The sequence below is a fragment of the Drosophila biarmipes genome, chromosome 2L (assembly GCF_025231255.1).
Source record: "Drosophila biarmipes strain raj3 chromosome 2L, RU_DBia_V1.1, whole genome shotgun sequence".
Lineage (NCBI taxonomy): Eukaryota > Metazoa > Arthropoda > Insecta > Diptera > Drosophilidae > Drosophila > Drosophila biarmipes.
Window position 1 is genome coordinate 6,431,802 of NC_066612.1, and position 18,878 is coordinate 6,450,679.

The 18,878-nt window shown below is 41.7% G+C and overlaps 4 protein-coding genes across 5 annotated transcripts; all 4 read right to left on the reverse strand.

Annotated features, from left to right (window-relative positions):
• Positions 1-502: 502 nt before the first annotated feature.
• LOC108027651 (gustatory receptor 23a) lies at positions 503-2,854 on the reverse strand. 2 transcript variants are annotated; one of them, XM_044094353.2, is made up of 3 exons: positions 1,965-2,854; positions 649-807; positions 503-586 (listed from the first exon to the last, which is right to left on the reverse strand). In XM_044094353.2, the coding sequence occupies exons 1-3, from the start codon at positions 2,832-2,834 to the stop codon at positions 503-505; spliced, it is 1,113 nt and encodes a 370-aa protein (XP_043950288.1). In that variant the 5' UTR covers positions 2,835-2,854. The 2 variants fall into 2 exon arrangements, with proteins under 2 accessions (XP_043950288.1, XP_016954657.1); XM_017099168.1 differs by lacking the exon at positions 1,965-2,854 and adding an exon at positions 863-1,744.
• Positions 2,855-7,428: 4,574 nt separating this feature from the next.
• Positions 7,429-8,640, reverse strand: LOC108027732 (TBP-related factor). Its single transcript, XM_017099284.3, has 2 exons — positions 8,509-8,640; positions 7,429-8,454 (listed from the first exon to the last, which is right to left on the reverse strand). Exons 1-2 carry the CDS (start codon positions 8,568-8,570, stop codon positions 7,509-7,511), a joined length of 1,008 nt encoding a protein of 335 aa, XP_016954773.1. The 5' UTR covers positions 8,571-8,640; the 3' UTR covers positions 7,429-7,508.
• A 7,846-nt stretch (positions 8,641-16,486) lies between these two features.
• On the reverse strand, positions 16,487-17,350 carry LOC108027731 (probable proteasome subunit beta type-2). The gene is made up of 2 exons (XM_017099283.2): positions 17,144-17,350; positions 16,487-17,061 (listed from the first exon to the last, which is right to left on the reverse strand). The coding sequence occupies exons 1-2, from the start codon at positions 17,238-17,240 to the stop codon at positions 16,526-16,528; spliced, it is 633 nt and encodes a 210-aa protein (XP_016954772.1). The 5' UTR covers positions 17,241-17,350; the 3' UTR covers positions 16,487-16,525.
• Positions 17,351-17,613: 263 nt separating this feature from the next.
• LOC108027738 (probable proteasome subunit beta type-2) lies at positions 17,614-18,459 on the reverse strand. The gene is made up of 2 exons (XM_017099289.3): positions 18,287-18,459; positions 17,614-18,234 (listed from the first exon to the last, which is right to left on the reverse strand). The coding sequence occupies exons 1-2, from the start codon at positions 18,375-18,377 to the stop codon at positions 17,690-17,692; spliced, it is 636 nt and encodes a 211-aa protein (XP_016954778.1). The 5' UTR covers positions 18,378-18,459; the 3' UTR covers positions 17,614-17,689.
• Between the last annotated feature and the right edge of the window lie 419 nt (positions 18,460-18,878).

Sequence of the window (18,878 nt, forward strand, 5' to 3'; positions counted from 1 at the left end):
ATGTCAGTTTAATATGCGTGAAGTAGTTTTGCTGCCGCCTCCACATCCTGGCCCATCCCTTTCGCCCTGCAAAATGCGCTTAAGAAAAACGAAGATAAAACTTTGCGCAATCTAACTTTCTGCACAGGCCCTCCCCACAGCCGAGACCACCTAAAATTCCACCCATCCTCAAATCGTGGGCGGCATAAATAATTAGGGTTATACACTTATAAGAGCTGTGACAAAGATGAAAAGGCTCTTAGTTTGTCTGCTTTCCCGAGAATGTGTGTTTCATAATTAAATCATTGAACATTTAAGTAGTTTTATTAAGGGCTGCAAACTTCTTAGACTCATTGGGGAAGTGAAAATGCGAAACTTATACTTTATTAGCATTAATAATTGAGTGAGATAAATATTTAAAATGTATCTTATTATGCAATGCAAAGGGTTTAGTGTTTATTAATGTTTCCGCAAAAACCCTTATCAATAACAAATATATTTTAAGGACTTTTTCTGTATATTCTTATCCAGAAGTGGACCTTGAGCTCCTCTCAGCAAACATGAACTGTATGAGAATGACAAGGTAAGTGACCACCGCTGCAAACATCTGAAAGGTATTGTTTAGATAACTATATCATTATTATAGTATAGTATAGTATTTATACTTACACTACTCAGCAAATGCAGATTGAGACTAAAGAAATCCTTGGCTGTGACCACAAAACGTTGATGTAGTGTTTGCAGGGAAAATTCGCTGACCAAATCATTGTACCTTTTGCTACCCTGTGGTTTAACCAACTTGGAAATGAGGCAGCCTATTTGACGACCCTGGAATGATAGGATATGTATTTTAAAGGTATGGAATTACCAATTAGTTCCTCACTAGGTTATAGCTTTGCTGGCAGTGCCAGCAGGCAGCCGACATCTGCAGGGCCACATTGAAAATAAAGCCCAGGTTGAGGAGAATGGCATAGAACCTCTCCGGACTGGTTCTGACGTCCACAAACAGCCAATACGAGTTGCACACAAAGAGGGCAAAGAATACAATGATGATGATTAGGAGGCTGCCCCCGAAACATCCATTGATGCGATTGAACAGGCTGTGCAGCTCATTATAACGCCTCTTGAGGTCTCTAATTCGATGGATCTGCTGGTCCAGGAAGTCGGCCCTTTGTTTGGACTGTGGCCAACAACTGGATAGCTCCCTGGCCAAAATCTGAAGCTGCAGCTTGGCCTGACGAACCCTAATGTTCGCCTTCATGACCTCCAGGATGAAGGAGACTATCTGCATCTGCAGGGCCAGGAAACTGGGTATCGTTCTCAGGTGATAGAACATAACGCGAGAGGAGTACTCGGACGCATTCGAACACACCAGATACTCGACTGCAAGAATGGGCACTAGCATTGCCACAGCAGTGGAGGCCATCCAGGGATCTGAGTCCTCAAAGACAATCACCTCCTCCGTCTGGGTTTGATGGGCTCTGTATCCCTCGACGAAAGTGATGACCACAATGAAAGAGTGCGATACAGTCTGCAAAAATGCGAGCATATGTCGCAGCATGCAGTCCAAGTTGCAATCATATAATTGGGAATAAATCACACTCTCAGTCCAAATGAAGGTGAACCAGGCTGTCCAGCTCAGAAACCGCAACCACAGGATCAAACGAGACAGTCTACTGAATCTCAGGGAAAAGGCCACCAAAATTAGGTGGAATATCTTGAGGACCACTCGTGAGGTGGCCTGTACTCTTGTCGGGGGAAACATTGCAACTGAGATTGAAGTAACCAATTGGAAATTCAGTTAATGTACTCATAGAAGGACAATACATCATTGTCACTGTTAATTAGCGATGATTTGCCAAATTCACATACAGAGCACCTTTGATTGATGGTCTGCTTATTTACAGGGGTTATAAGTAGTTGAGATTGATGAAAGTGGAATATCTTAAGATGATATATAAGGTTTTAAGATACCGTGTACTTACATTTACAGACCCAGAATCGCCGTGATAAAACAAAGTGGCAATGGGACTGCCAAAGTCAATTCCGGTGGCTCCGTTGAAAATCATGATACGTAGGTCCTCACCATCGTACATGCCCATGATCATCCAGTAGGCATTGGTCACGAACTGGAAACTGGACAGCAGATGGAGACCCAGGATTCCCCAACCATAGCAGTCGCTGAACATTTCGTAGCACTCAAAGATCCTCTCATAGGTGGATCGAAGGGTCTGAAGTTGACGACACTCGTGGACTCCAAAAGGTTGCCACAGATCATTCCCCGAGGCCAAGGACAACAGGGATCTGCGCAACTGGAGCGACCGCTGATTGAGATCCATGACATGCTGCACCAGTTGGACATAGCGAAATCGTAGCAGCCACATTAGTGGCAAGGATATATGAAATACAGGCGATACCGTTTCTTTATTATTAATAAAAACCCTTGTGACATCACAAGTAAGCTGGACGCCTATCAGGGGCAAAAGGTATTCCGCCTGGCGACGTCTTCCAAACATTCCCAGCCTTTGCAGCTGCAACTCCGACTGGAATCGGAGATCCTCCAGCTGACTGTGGGTCCTTTGCTTCAGGACACTCTCTAAGAGGAGCATAAGTCCCAACACAGAGTTCCCTATAAACAGGGCAGTGCCCACAATATTGCCCACACTTTCCACAGCTATCGATGAGAAGCTGATGCCAACTTTCAGTAAATACACAAAATAAGCAATCCAACAGCAGCGAATCACCAGAGCTATGAAGAGCCACTTCCACTGGGAAATCGGTGGTAAGGGTACTAAACACAGTAGCCACAATGTTATATCTAGAAAACGACGGGTGAAGCACTCCAAAGACTTCATGTTGGACTTGTAAATTGGAACTGATTGGACCTGACGTTGGCGCTCTACATTTAACTATCAATCAGCCAGTACATTTAATTGAACCGTGACTATGGAGTTTTCTTTCATTCGCCTGGAACTTGCCAGTTACTTAGCTGAAAGCAAATGGAGCAAATTAACCAAAGAAATGACACTTCAGAAAATGTTCTTAACTCATGTTGAATACTATATAAATTGTGCTTAAATTGCATGTTAATATTCTGTATTATTTTTAAAAATATTTATCACTAAAATCCTTCTTTGCAAACGCTGTTATTGTCACTTATTAAGAATTGTAGAAAAGTAATAGCATTGATGATGAGATAAACGTAGATTTCGAAGACCACAGCTCTATCGCAAATGGATCCCCTGTTCCAAATAAAATTCCGAAGGGGAAGCGAATGTTTCTGCAGCAGAAAACTTAGATGCTGTGGGTTAATATAATTTAGATATTAATCATTGTCCTTGGTAAGATATATCTCAAACTTACCTTGCAGTCGATTAAACGTGCGAATTTTTGCACGATTAAATGATTCTCTGACGTATGAAGAAGTTCGATTAGAAAGATATTTTTTGATAGCAGGTCCTCGAAGCATTTCATTCGGTCGCTGGCTATTCCCATTAACAAAACCCCAACGAGAGGATGGAAACAAGTACCGACTTTCTTAAGAATTATCAAGAAAACTCTATTAATCTTAGTGGTTCCCGAAGTGGCAAAGAGGCAGTATACAGTATAAGTACTTTCATGAGCGGTATAATATATATTGATAAATAGCATTGAAGAGGTTCTAACCCAAATGGTGGATACTTGGAAATGTATATCAGCCATCTCAGTGTAGATATCAAAGACTTTTATTAGTTTACGACTGTAATTATTACTTGGAAATCGTCGAACATTTACCATTATAAAATAAGATTTCACAAAATCATTAAAAGTTTGTTGCCAGCTGATGAGAAGCAATTGATACAAAAAATATGAGCTATATATTAATTCGAAAAGGATTACATTTACGGTAGGAAATCGAACTTTGATTAATACTTTTTCATGGGGCATATATTGCGCTATTATATGATGCACAGTCAGCGAAACTTTGAGCAGGAAAATCAGAACAAATGACTTATTAGGATATGAGAGTTTCTCTCCAAAGAATCTACTTACTAGGCGATGCATCTGAATAACTCTATTAACAATGGATATGAAGAAACTATTGTAGAATGAACTATGTGTTAGATACACTAGTCTTATGGTAGATATAGTGGACATGGTCATCTGCGACATCAAGTGCACCCAGTAGTAGATACTGTTCTCAGCCAAGTTTTGGAAATCTCCTTTTGGGAAATAGTACATAAGACTATAGCTTATCAAAATAAATGGAATTTCCAAGGAGAGTATGGCAAATTTCAAGCACATAGTAAAGACTTTCCATTGCCAGCAGGTATGATGCTTTCGAAGCATCCCCCTTTCTTTAACATATCGAAAGGATCCCAAATCGAAGAAGCGACAAATGCCGTAGATACATAGAGCAGCACTCTTTGTAAACCACATATAATTATGCCTCTTCAGGTGGTATCGAGAGGTCGACATTCTCCAAACAACTGAAAAGGCAAAACAATAAGCCATGGGCTTAGATATCGCGCATACGCAGTGTTAGCCAGTGCCGTAATTGAGCTAATTAACACATTAATAAATGAATAAAGTCAATAGATTAATGTAAATGCAAATTAGTTGGATGCGTTTGTGAATATATTTCGATATAATCAGGGGATTAGGTGTCGTGCGTATTTTCCATTAGCTAAATTATTGCAAAATGTGGTTGCATTTTTTGTGTATACCCACCATTTATTTTGGTCACGTTCTAGACAAAAATCCATAATTGGCAGCGAGCAATTTCTTTTGTTCGCAACGAACCGTTTTCTATGCGCAATATGTGACGTCGAAAAGTTGTTCCAATTTAATTTGACTTTGATCGCCAGCTGACGCAAATGTCGGGCTTGATGACATGTCCCCCATCGTTATCCGGATATCTACGGATTCACTCGTATGACCCTCGCAGCGGGTGCAAATAAGCAACATTAGGGGACGAGCATGTCTCATTTTGTTTATGGATTTCCATCAGGACAAGCTGTGACCAGACGGCCAGCGAATGCCATGTTATTGTAATTTAAATGGTTGATTTTTGTGAAAAACTTTATTAACAGATGAACAGTTTTTATCTGCGCATCGACACTTTGGTTTATTGGCGAGCGAGAAAACTTTTCCGCTTTTACGACCGGAAAAACACTGGTTCGCTCTATAAAGATTAGTGATTCATATTTATGTATATGTATATATATTTTTTTTGTTTCTGCAAATCCAGTCTTTAAAATCGGCATACTTATTGGAGGGGCGGAAGGGGGCCAAGTTTTGTATCGTATCCTTAGATGGCAGTGATGGGCTTCTGTGTTTTATTGCCCAAGGAGTCGAGCAGTAGCCGAGGACTTCATAAATCACAGAAGTTTGTTTTTGGCCATGAAAAGGCTTACGGGGGTTTATCAAAATGAAAATTTATTGGCGCCTGGAATTTTAGATTTATGCTTTTCCACCCTCTGCCGATTCCAAGAAATACGCATTTCATTGACAAGGGGCTAGAATATTTTCAAAAGTATTTCCTAAATTATTCTAAAGATTTTCGAAGGGCCATGGCAACTTTAAAGCGCTTTTCTATTGTGAAAATATATTTACCAATTTATATGTTAACCTGGGTAAACCCATTTTTACAATTACAACTCGGTTCGCAATTTTACATTTGCAGTTTCATTTTTCAAAGCAAACACATTTGCGGGCCGGGCAGCCGCAGCTGCTGGTCTCGGATTAATTTTCATTTAAATTCAAGTTGGTTAAATATGCAAAAAGTCCTTCGGCGCAGCACAGGACCTGCAAGTGTGTGCGGCTAGTTAACGAACCAGTTTGCCACTTTGAGTAGTTATTAAAATTGCAAAAGTCCATTTGCGACACCTTTTCGAGTGTAAAATCTTTGCGGTTCACCGCAGACATGGAAGTGGAAAATGGGCAGGAGTTCCTGTGGACACTATTTCCCACTGTTATTAAATCCTTATGAGGAGGAGATCTCCTTTCATTGCAAATTCAATACGGTTTCACCGCTTATGCAGTTTACGTTCACTTATAAATGCGAAAACAGTTACTCTGTGTGGACTGCCAGGAAAGTTGTCTAATCTTCAAAGGCAGAAGCCGCAACCCTTTTTCGTTAGCCGGGCGAGTGGATAATTTTTAGCTCTGGCTCTCAAGCAAAAAGTCCCTGGGCAAGAATGCATAATTCATAATCTCCAGGCCGCTCATCTCCTTTCTTAAACTTTGATGGTTCAACTTTTTAATCGGATTCCCCGGATTCCCTGGCTCGATTGCCACCGCATCATCGCATCGTATCGGTAGTTTTCCCTTCATTTTCCCTGCTCCCCGGTTTTTCCGAGCATATTTTTGTCCAAAAAGCGCTTGGGGGCACAGAAGTTTGCCTACCTCAAACGAAAATAGATAAATTGCGTATTATTTTGCTCTACCATCGCCATTTCTTTTTGTCCAATTTCGATAACCTCTGGCACATTAGGGTTTCTTATGCGCGCATATGATAACTTTTTCGAGCTGGCTTGGGAGGTCCCTTGAAGTGGTAATGAGATTCCAGCCAACTGATATTGCAAGATGTGTGCAAATTTAATGAACAAAGTTTTATTGTAGACTTGGAAAGAGGAGAAAAGGGCTCTAGTAAGGGATGTGCCTTGATAACATCTTAGAAAAGTATAGAAGAATACATTTAAAAAATGTATTTTTAATATATAACACCAATCTTTTTAAAGGTATGTTTTTTTTTATAATATCTGTCTCTTATTATGTTCTAATAATATTAAATAAAATATATTTTGTACCCTTCCCAATTTAATATTTTCACCTTCCCCTACTCTCCCACCTGGCATTCCACCTGTGGTAATTACGCAAATGCAAATGTACGACTTCCCGTAATATTTCGAACTAAAAAGTTCTGGAGAAAAAGAGCTCCTGAGTCCGGGCACTTGGTAAGGTGCTGTAGCACGTCGGAAACGTGTTCAAGGCGGCCACTTGTTCCGCATAATGTGACATTTTCCCGGGAAAGTTGCGGCAAGTGTGCGAAAATGTTTCGTTATTTATGTATGCGCCTGTTGCAACTCGCAGTTGCAACTTCTTCGGTCATTTGTTTCTTGTTTTTGTTTTGCGACTGTTTGGTGAAACTTTGGCCCCGGGCCTAGGCCCTATCCCTATGTACTATCCGCCCGGTGGCGGTGGTTGGCCGGAGTGGAGTGTCACTGGTTGTTCGGCGGTCGCTCAGCAGCTGGCGTTCGAATAAATCACGTATTTAAGCAAGTTGCCCAACTTTGCTGGCGAGTGTAAACAGGGCACGTGCAGAACTTTGGTTTATGACAAATGTTCTCTGCGTTCCGCAGGACGATACAAAGCGATAGCTGGATACTGGCTATCTCGGAATCTCCATTCCGATTAAAAGAACACTTTATATAACACTGAGAGAAATAAGGAAAGCATTTTTAAAAATTGTTGATCCTTATACTCATGAACCTATTTCACTTTTATTGTATCTTTAAACAATATTACATAAACCTTTAACAAATGTTTCAAGAGTAAAGGAGCAGACCCTCTTGGTCCTCCTCCAACCTCTTTTCCCACAACAACTTATAGGACAGATCGCCCACCAGCTTCCCCTCCCTTTCCGCATCCGTGGGATAGCCATTCTTGAATCTGGCCAGGATGGGCAGAAATGCAGATATGGCCTCACGGGTCTCCCTGTGACAGTTCGAGTGTAAGACCAATACGAATCCCGTGGGAAAAACTGCAAATCTCACACCCGCTTTTTCGTCAGTGTAGGTGATAAAGGGTCGCTTGCTCCAGTTGTAGGTCACCTCCTCCGCATGAAGGCGACTCATCAGCTCCAGATCGAGTTTAAAGGGCATGCTGAAGGAGGCATTCACGATGCTCTTGCCAAAGTTCTTGATGTCCGCCTTGTAGTCCAGATCCAGCAGGACCCTGATCACCTTGAACAGGGCAATCCTGGCCGAGTCCGAGTTTAAGGCAGTGGCCACAATCTTCCCAGCCGCATGGATCCTCACCTGGGCACTGGGATGGGTCACCTTCACGGACACGCTGGGATGACTGGCCGGATCGTAGCGGGAGTTGGCCATCAGCAGGCACAGTTCGTACATATTGAACCGGCAATTGAGGTCCAAGTGACAGACGAAGGGTCTGTAGAGCAACTGCAGCTGCTTTTCCACTTCGGCCAGCTTGCTCACGTCCTCGAATACATTTTCAAAACCAATATCAAAGTCGGAACCCATGGGATTCCCTTTCTCGCGTACCTTATCCCAAGGAATATCGGTGGGAGCGTTTTTGAAGTAATTCTTATAAAGATAGTTGTTGGAATCGGTGGTCTTCACTTTCATTCGCCTGTTGAACGATTCTTCCCTTACATCATTCAGGTTAAGTTCATTAAATAGTTTATCTAGGTTGGATTGTTTAGCATTATGTTCTTGTTTTTCCCTTAGGCAGTCAGCTTTTGCATCATTTCTGTAAGTGGTAAATAAAGAACAAAGAAATTAGGTAAAATGTTGAAAGACCTACTCTTTTTCATCATCCAGGTCATCTAGGGCCTTGCATTTATTTATCATAGAATCCATCAACATTAATTTGATTTACTATTTTTTCAGAAATTTTCATATTATTGAGAGCTTGAAGGCAAAAGCAAAACTGAAAATGAATCAATGTTTTACCCTTTTATTTTTTAAAGACTACAAAACCCAATAACTTATGCTCAATCGCGCCATCAAGGTGTTTTATTACCACTTATTTATCAATCAGCGAATGCATAAATAACAACAGATGAAATATTCCTTCATTTATTTTCATAATTCGCAATTATGAATGCAAATGAATCGCTCTGATTGGCAAAAGCAAAACGTTAATCCCGTCTTTCACTCGGCTGAGTAATTGCCTCGGCCATCTGATGCCTTTACAAAGCCCGCATATCAGTTAGTCATAAAATCTAGAGGGTTATAGCCCATTATGATTGCCATTTGTTGCTGTAAGCACATGACAAACTATAACAAATTACCAGCAACAAAAGGGCTGGATGGAATAAAAATAATAAAAAGCTGGACATTTCAGTCAACTTATGCGCTTGTCAAGCTCATATTTACACCCAGTTGACCATATTTTATGTCGATTCCGGTTATGGAATTTACAGAGCTGTCAGAAAGAGTTCGGCGACATTTTAGTAAATATTGAAATTTAATCAAGCAAAGTGCAGGGCACACAGCGCGTGTGTACCGTATGTATATATGTGTGGCAGGACGACAAGGATATGAACACGTCCACCCCCAGACACCTGTCACCAGCGTCGCCTGCACTACCTTCCAACTGCACGATGATGGTCCTGCTCCTGGTTCTGGTCCTGCCAGGGCACAGGGTTGTGCTGGTGGATGTGTGTTTGTCGAAGTCAACAATCAATTGAATCGATTTCATTTTACAAATTGCGTTGAATTTTGTGGTGCAGCCACCACCACCAGCTGCAATTGACGGCGAAGCCAACGGCAACAATAACGAGCCCTGGGTGGTTTTCTCTCTATATATCAGACGTAACCACCAGCCACCCAACCACCCAGCCACCCAACCACCTATCCACCCATCGACTCATCCACATCCACCCACACACTTGTGGGCATGCAGATTGGGGACCACTGTCTTGTCAGAGTGATTTTGATGGTCAATTGCTACGCGCAACTGCTTCTAATTGGAAGAGAACGCTGTGATGGATAACCAAATAACCAAGGATATACAGGCCAAGATACTGGTTGAATGGCAGAATATCGATTGGCTATTCCCTTTGAGCAGAAAACAGGCAAAAATAGCTACTAAGCTAACTCGATTTAAATTTCATTGGCATCGACCACCCAACTCTGCCAATTCAGTTAATACACTCAAGAAAATTTCTTTTTTTTTATTGCATTGAAAACAATAAAAATATCCCTACGAATTTAAAAACATTTGAAAATACTCCTAAAAGTACACATCAAAAGGAGAAATTCGTTTCTGAGACGATTTTTAGTAATCAAAATAAATTGTTGCATACTTTTGGGAAATTGTAATCATTTTTCCTTACAAGGGAAAAAAAAATGCTTAAATTCCATAGAGTATTATTTCCAGTTGCTGAATATTTCGGAGTGTACTTACCAGACACCCGAAAGCCCATTTGTCATACACGAAATTGCAATTTAGACCCTAGCCCACATAATGCCCGTGCTTAAATCGATTATAGACCATTACAGGCGACGCCTACGCAGGGCGCAATTAATATGCTTTTTGGATTTGCCATTGCCACCGCCATTACTCTGGGGTTTCGGCTTGGGGATTTGGAAGAGGTATACGCATAGGAATACGAGTAGAAATAGGAATGGAATTGAAAGTGGGGCCTGGGGACCGGCTACCGCGGCAGTGCATCTGCAATTTTGCGCTGCTGTAATTAAAAGTTGTGGCGCCAACTGTGGCCAGGAATAAGGGTCTACCACCCGGGATCGGTCGGCGGAGGCGGATTTGGGGGCGGTACCAGAGCCGGAACCCGAACCACCCCCTACAGGCGTCGGTGCCCACTCATTCTAATTCAAATTGAAGTGGCGTTTTTGTGTTGTGCAAGTAATTAGAACATAAAGTGGAATCGAAGCGCCGGCCAAGCCAAATTACATTTGCCGGAGTCAGTCGGCGGTTTCAGACCCCGAAAGGCCCGCCCGATGGACAATCGGAGATAAGTGCAGGCAGGCATGAAATATGGCAAATAAACCTCCCGGTGGTGCGGGTGGCTTTTGGGCGGCTGGTGGTGCACTCGAATAAAATGTCGCCGGCACGCAATGTTTTCATTTAGCTAATAGTCATTAGGCAAGCGACGAGTAACAATTCGAATAATTACAATTCCTTTTCGTTTGGGAATTGAAAGGGCACTGGGGGACGGGCCATGTAATCATTTTGTGGCTCCTAATGATTCCATTTTTGCTGGAAAATTGATTAAAACAAGCCAGGTAGTTGATAAAAAGCTTAAGCCTTTAGGTCACATAAACTGCCGCCAAAGATCAGTTCCATTGATTGTATTCTCCATAGTTATATAAAAAAATAGTTTACTTTTATTGTGGCAATCGGAAAAGTGGCGAAAATAATTTCTTTTAATTTGTCGCCACAAAAACGCGTGATCCTAACCACGGATCTTTTGACGTCGAAAAACTTTATCGTTTTCCGCTGGCTTGCGAAAGTCTTCAATCCGATTGACACATTAATAAATGTGTTGCCAATGCCACTGACAGTTTTTCCTCGATTCGAGGGATGAAACAGAGTGTTAAGTGCATTGGAAACTTTTCTCACTCCGCCTTCGCTTTTCTTTTCCCTTGCTTCTTTTTCGTATTTTTATGGACTCCTTTCTTTTTCCTGTGTGCACTGTGTGCACGCATGGTCATCATGGGGGAGTCCCCGCAACTTAAATTGAATACCCCAACCCTCCCGAGGGAACTTGGCAACTTTGCTGGCTGTCGATTCTGCTGAAGGTGTTCATGCGTGCCAAGAAATCAATAGAAAAAGTTTGAAATTACAAAATTGGAAAGAAAACAAACAGTGGGACGAACGAGCAAAATAAACAAACAAATAGACGGTATGGGGCGGAGATCCTTCGAGGCGAAGGAGCAGGCCCAGGATGCCGGCAGGATGTTGGCTTTGGCCAGCCCCAAAGGCAAACAAATCCTCTGACTCTGACAAATGCTGAAAAGTTTAACTGCAACTTTTTATGCGACGTCCCCCTTCCTTTTTTTTTGCCCCACTGCAGTGCGTGGAAGTACCCAAGCGCAGGGATTATCAACAGGGATGTACTTGGAATGGATGCAGAAGAGGGACTTCATCACATGGACACATGCGAACTTTTTCGCCGAACAATGGTCAAGCGAAAATGTTGGCTCACAACTGTCGCAACGGATCGAAAAAAAGAGGTGAGATATTATCGAGAATATAAATGTTTGCAGGCAGTTCAGGATTTGTAAGCAAAAGAAGAAAAAGTTCTCAAATCAAGAGCGTTCATTCTTAATTGCTCTCTTTTTCTATTTTTCTATTATTAAACACATTAAAAATGGAATAATAAAAAATTAGACATGCGATAAGCTACCAAAAATCACATCCTCTTTAATTTGGCGATGTCAATCCTTTAGGTTGGGAAAGGTCGCGCCTGGAGGGTCGCATTAATGTCACGATGGTCACTGCTGATGTCACATCTGTCTCCGGGCATCGCGAGCCTGGAATCCGGCATTCCCATAAATTATGCCATCGCTGGTGTTTAATGCCGGGACATTTTGTTGCAGAAACGGCATCCTCACCCAATTTCCCGCCGTTTTCGGCCATCAGGAGTCGTGATTTATGCCCGTCGAGTGCAACGAAATAAAATTGGTTGCATAAGAGGCGGATATTGACGCGATCGCTGGCCAAGAGGGTGATTTATAGGCCGTTTATCGGTGACTGCACGCTACTGTAATGCAAGTTGTTATTTTGACAGTAGCTGGACTCATCACATGGGAATAGAAATTCTATAGGACATTTTCTAACAACAATCAGTAAATAATATCTTGTCATAAAAGAATAAAATAAAACAACTACTTGTAACACCCCACTTTAATTTTTTACAGAGTTCTTTAAGGGTCGTTTAAATGGTGTAACTGGGTGCCATAAACTGCGTGCCCAAAACAAAGCTATTGGAACGAATGTTTCCGTAAAGAATTTACCTTTTTTCGCTAATTTCCCCAAGGCATTTCCCTTGCATAACTAAAACCTCCAGCCATTCGAGTGCGTGTAGGTTGGCGGTTTGCGTAAAAAGTTTCCTTTTTTATTCTGTAATCCTGCGGCGACGGTGGTTGTAAGAAAAGGTTAAAGGCTTGTCCCAGCTCCTAATTGCAGCTTTGGTAGTCAACTGACGGGATCCTTGATCCGTCTCCTGGTGGCGACAACAATACCCAAGATGAGGTGATATAGACACACGTGGCAGCTTGGAAGTGGTGCCCCCAATCAGAAATTGCGTATACGCAACGTCGCCTGATATCTGTCACTCAGTTGGCTTATTCACGGTTCAGTAAGGTTATTCTTGGCTTAAGCCGTAGATTTTCCGTTTTCATACCTCAAGTGGCAAAGTGGCAGCGGCTTACCGCTTCGTACCGAAAACGGCTTGGCCTGTGCCCCAACAACTTCCAGATAAAAATGCATAATTAAACAGCCGAGGTAGGAGAACGCAGCTGATGTCGACCGTACCGTTCCGCTTTGGCATAAATTCGCAGCCACCGCATCATAATGTCCGCAAATCCTGGACCTTTGCAATTTTAATAAGCACTCGAGAATGAAAAGGAGTCACCTGGCCCCGGCGGCCCGGTCTTTAAGGAATTTTAATGGGCTTTGGACGTTCTCTGGAAGGACGTGGCCGCAGTTTACCCTTTGCATATTTAATGCCTGAATTTTAATGAAAATTAAATCGAAATGCTTGTCGCCCGGCCACCGACACCTGTGCCACCGTCGTCTACGCATCTGCGATTTATATTTAATCCTTTCGGGCCGCTTCTCCAGGTCCTGGCCTCCTGGCTCTTCCTCTTGATCCTCCCCCGGCTGCATATGCCTCTGGTTTTGGCCCCAAACAAATGGCAAATGGCCGCGGGCGGCAAATAAAACATGGCCCACTGATTGATGACTTTGACTTTTGGCCATAATTTATCATAGATACCAGCCAGTCAGCCAGCGGGCCATTGTTTGGCTCTTGTCAATGCCGGCGAGCAAAACAGCAGATTCAGCAGGTACACTTGAAGAAAGAGAGAATTTATGAAGAAAATAAATATAAGCAAAAATATATTTATTTGAAAATTTGCAAAGAACCACTTTTAAAAGATTTTTACTTCTTAATTTTATTATTGCAGTTCTTTTTTTCAAAATTGGTCCTTCAAGCCGGATATTAAAAGTATTTATCCTTTGGAAAAATTTTAAGATTTTGAAACTATATAAATTATTTTTAAACCTTTTTCTTTATTTTAAAAATTGAAATAAAGTCATAAATAAGATTTTGAACAAGTCGGTGGCCGTAATTTAAATAGTTTATTTTATTTCTCATTGGTCTCATTGGTCCTGAGAGCCGAATAATTAAAGTTTTACCCTTTTGTGATGTAAAAGAATTATAAAATTTATTTATAAATTAAAAAAAATTGATTTATGTTTATAAATATTGTAAATTCGTCGACTATAATCTTTTAAAAAGATACGAATTTTTCTTTACCACTATAATTTTTTTTAGTGAACCTTACAAAACATGGCCGGCGGCAACAGATGACGCTCGTTCTGTTGAAAAATGTGGAGGAAAGTGTCATAAGCGAAGAGGGCAGAGCAGTCGAGCAGCCGAGGCCGAAAAACTAATTGCAGCAAATAATAAAAACTAATAGGCTGTCGAAAAAGGCAACTAACCCAGGCCACGGCCCCCGAGGCCGTGAGAAATGACAGCGAGGAAAACTGCAAGGATCATCATCATGAATCATCATCAGAGTCGTCACAGCAAATAGCAAACAGCAAGACAGTCGGATGGAGCGACTCCGAAGATGCGAGAAAGTTAATGTCCTGTCAGGAAGTCGCTGCCTCGTTGCGCCCTTAAACGTCACAAATTGCCGGTTGGAATGGTCGGGTGGGTAAATATGGGCGTGACTCGGGGGTTACATGCACATTATCTCTCCTGCTTTCCGTCGCCCCCCAAAAGTTATTTCTCTACAAGGATGTGAATATATTTCACAGCTTCAGGATGATGAAAAAAAAAAAACAGGGGGAGACAGAGACAGGTGTCCTTCATTGAGGCGCTCACATGTCAAAAGTTTTCTGCAAAAAGTTCCGCCTGCCTCGGGTAAACTTAAAAGAAATAAAAAGGAATAGCCTTAAAAATAACTGATTATATTTTGTTTTTTCCGCTCATAAGTTTTTGTTAGTTTTCACATAAATCAATTTAGTTTCAATCAGCGTTATGCATGACAAGATTGATAAATATTATTGAACTTTGTTTTTTGACCAATACATAAATTGCTAATTAATTTCTAATGGCATGCATTTTATGGGCTAAGCATGTTAAGTGCTGCAGCAAAAAAAAAAGCATGGAAAACAAATATTTAAATTGGTATTTGACATGGAAATACATATAAAGAGCTTTTGTTTTTGTTTAAATATGCTGAGGATACAATGTATAAAATATGTGCTATGAACCTTTATATTTGGATAAATATTTTACTTATTTAAAGCGTATCCTCGAAGTTGAAAGCCCCTTAAACTGTATTGTATGCTTGCAGAAGGTGAGATTTGATTTTAAAGTCTCTCTCATCTCAATTCAGGTGCCCTCCACCTCTGCCTTTTCCTTTGCCATCGTTGACTTTTCACGGTTCCGATCACTGCAAGTGGTCGTGCCACTCAATTGGCGATACTTTGTCATGTGCGGCCAATTAGCAAAGGCAACTGCCACGGCTGGCAGACAAACAAAACCCGCTGACTGGCATAGAAAACCAGGAAAATGCCGGCAGGACAGCTCGAAAAACCCTCGACTCAGAGACCTCAACTAAGCAACGAACAATGCAGTGCATTTTTGCAGCAATCTGTGCTCATTTTTATGAGTTCTGCTGACGACTCCCCACTCCCATCCCCATCTCCATGCCCACTCCTCAAAATCCAAACCAACGACATCCTGACGGACTGCTGTTCAAATGGGAAATAGAGACATGTTGGCTTTTCTGCTTCCGATTCGCCACCGTCGACATTTTATATATGTGAAGGCTACACTTCGAGAAAACTCAGAATCATTCATTTATTTCCATTTACTATGATTAAAATACAAAATTATTTCTGAAATAATAAATTTTTTTAAAGTATTTTTAAAATTAATGGCTAAGTTAAGAATAAAACGTGAAATTTCAAAGAAAAAAAATTTACATTTTCATGGAGGTTTAAACAAGAAGCACTAGAACCACATAATACGGGCATAGGAAGGACTTCTGCTTGACCTCTGCCGCAACATGCACAGTGTAAAACAGCGGTCGGGCCATAATCATAATTTGTATAAAAAAAAAGTTTTTATTTGTATATGTTAGCAATTTTGAGAATAAATATATTTATTTATATTAAAATTTTTAGGGAAGATTTAAAGTAAAATGGGGAACCTGACATTTAGGGTCTGTAATGAACCTAATTAACAAATTCTTAGAATATTGAAACAGTCCCGATTAAAATTTAAATTGTTTTCTGGTGTGTTTTTTCCCAGTGCACCTTTTGCCGTTGTTGCGCAAACAAACACAGAGCCACCCACAGCCAGACAGATGGCTCCCATGGAGAACAAGCGCTGGCCACATATGCTAATACACGGAGACAGTCGGCCATGGCATGTAGCAGCCACCCGACTAAGCCATCCTCCTCCCGGCCACTCAAATCCAAGCCGGTCACGTCGACTAATCCCTGGGAAATTGTTCGAGCGCAGCGAAAGTTTGCCGAAAATGCATTGGCTCAATTATTAGGCATTAGAGGATGCTGTAAAGTACGGACGAGATTTTTAATGCTTAACACTCTACCAACTCAGGCTGATCGACTCCTTGCTCAGGGATCCCGGATTGATGGCCTCCATCTTGCGCATTCCCTTGCCGTCCACGACGTACACCTCGAAGTTGCGCTGGTTGATGATCAGGCGCCGCTGGATCTCCAGGACGCACTTCCTCATCAGGGAGTAGGCATCCGCCTGGCTGATATTCGAGTGCCAGTACCTCTGCAGGATGCTGCCGCAGAACATGCTGCCCCACCCGTGTCCAGCGTGATTGATGGACTGCGCCGCGCCGTAGGTGTCGATGTAGTGGAGGTCAGGACCTTCGGTGGCGTCGTATCCCGCCAGCAGCATGGCCACCTGGTACCTGGTATTGGTCCTGATGTAGTCCGCCAGTGTCTTCCGGGTGAAATGGGCCGCCGCCTTGGCACTCAGGTGATAGCCGTGGGCAATCTTGTACAGGTGCATGTTCTTCGAGATGAAGTCCGTGAACTGGATGGAGTCGCCGCCATCGCCCACCATGGCCATCATGTTGAAGTCCGAGAGGCGGTGTATTTTTGACTGATCTAAGAGCATTGTGTATTTACTATATATATTCCGCACAAGATGTAAAATATTCATGAATATTAAATGGGTATACTCATTTACCATCCTTCATGAAGATCAGCGATTTGGCCTGCATTGTATCCGAGGCGAGCATTACAAAGTCGGCTCCCTTGATACCCAAAATAGTTTCCATCGCCATGGTGACAATAAATTTAACTTATATTTAAGCCGTGAAATCAGTGTATGTGAATTGTGACTATTTGTGCTCAAAATTATTACTTAACTTATTGTGAGTAAAGTCAAATGTCTACTGTTTTTTGTGTTTGAAATTTTAATGTCGACAAGGACATAGGATCTTCAAAGCAAAATATATCTTACTTCCCGAGATCAAGAGAATCAAAAATTCGCCAGAAAGAAAAATAGTCATTCCCGGGGATCCTGCTGAGCTTCGATCATTAACTTGGAATAGCCAGAAGTTCGGAGGATATTCTGTTAATGTCGCCCAAACTTGGGAAAAAGGACATTTTTTATTTAATATTACCCCATAGCTTTCACAAATAAGTCAGCGCATGTTTATAAATATTTAACATTTTAATTACAATTAAAAAATATATATATAAATCAGGTTTCTGAATACTACGATATCCATTATACCCTTGGCGGAAGATTTGCCATCACATGTGCCTTCAAGGTCTGCTGGTTTATGGAATCCAGCTTGGTAATGCCCTCTCGGTTTATCATGAACACATCGAAGTTGCGCAAATTGATAACGAATCGCTTTTGGATCTCGAGCACACATTTTTCGATTATATTGTAAGCGGTTCGTTTATCCAATTGCGGGTTGTAGAACTCTTCGAAGATGGGAGTGCAGAAATTGATGCCCGATCCGTGGCCACCATAGCGCACGGGAACCGAGCTACCAAAGCTGTCGATGTAGGTCAACTCTGGACCGCTGGTAGGATCAAATCCGCCGACCAGCAGGGCCACCATGTACTTTACATTGCTCCGGAGATAGGCGGACAAATTGGTCCGGATGAAGTGCACCGCTCCGCGAACCGTCAAGTCATAACCATTGGTAACCTTGTAAAGGTCCAGGTTCCGGAGAATGTATTCGGAAAACTGCAGGCAATCTCCTCCATCGCCCACGGCCGACATCATGGAATAGTTTGTCAGGCGGTGTATCTTCGATTTGTCTAAGCAATTTTCAATCTTATAATATACTTTTGGCAACTAGGGTTTGCTTACCTTCATCCAACCACATCACAGATTTCGCCTTCATGGTATCTGAAGCCAGGATGACGAAGTCAACTCCTTTAATGCCCAAAATGGTCTCCATTTTTAATATAGTTTTTTTATGTGTATATGGGGACAATTTTCTATTTATAGGCACAAATGATTCCTATTTCGTATGCCGTCTTTGTTATTTCAACAGAAATTACAAAGACTTTTAAAATTACCTAGGTGTATAAAAGTATGCACCTCGAGGTTTCTTTTAAAAAATATATGTTGTTGCATACTATCGGGCACCTCTTGTTACATCCATAATTCTTTCTATTTCTTTATAAGATCATATAAAGATATATAGTGAAAGTAATGAACATTTGTGGCCGTAAAATATTAAAATTATCGATAATTCTCATATGGCATACATCTGTCGCTTTATTGCATTTTGTAATGTTCCGGGGTCGTAAGTGTCCTGCGTGCGTCCTCTCACCAAGTCCTCCCATCTGTCCCCCAACCAAACGCCCCACCAATCTCGTCTGCGTCCATTTCCGTTCGGTTTGTGCCACCGTCGGGGGCACTTAAAAAGCACTTAGTTGTGTTTCATTGAAATAAT

Excerpts from the sequence above, each read along its gene's own strand:
- LOC108027651 (XM_017099168.1), bottom strand. The coding sequence starts at position 1,744 with ATGTTTCCCCCGACAAGAGTACAGGCCACCTCACGAGTGGTCCTCAAG. Across the intron at positions 808-862 it reads GCCAGCAAAGCTATAACCTA|GGTCGTCAAATAGGCTGCCT; the intron begins GTGAGGAACTAA and ends CTATCATTCCAG. Across the intron at positions 587-648 it reads ATCTGCATTTGCTGAGTAGT|ATGTTTGCAGCGGTGGTCAC; the intron begins GTAAGTATAAAT and ends AATACCTTTCAG.
- LOC108027732 (XM_017099284.3), bottom strand. The coding sequence starts at position 8,570 with ATGTTGATGGATTCTATGATAAATAAATGCAAGGCCCTAGATGACCTG. Across the intron at positions 8,455-8,508 it reads GACCTGGATGATGAAAAAGA|AAATGATGCAAAAGCTGACT; the intron begins GTAGGTCTTTCA and ends TACCACTTACAG.
- LOC108027731 (XM_017099283.2), bottom strand. The coding sequence starts at position 17,240 with ATGGCGATGGAAACTATTTTGGGTATCAAGGGAGCCGACTTTGTAATG. Across the intron at positions 17,062-17,143 it reads GCTGATCTTCATGAAGGATG|ATCAGTCAAAAATACACCGC; the intron begins GTAAATGAGTAT and ends CAATGCTCTTAG.
- LOC108027738 (XM_017099289.3), bottom strand. The coding sequence starts at position 18,377 with ATGGAGACCATTTTGGGCATTAAAGGAGTTGACTTCGTCATCCTGGCT. Across the intron at positions 18,235-18,286 it reads TGTGATGTGGTTGGATGAAG|ACAAATCGAAGATACACCGC; the intron begins GTAAGCAAACCC and ends AAAATTGCTTAG.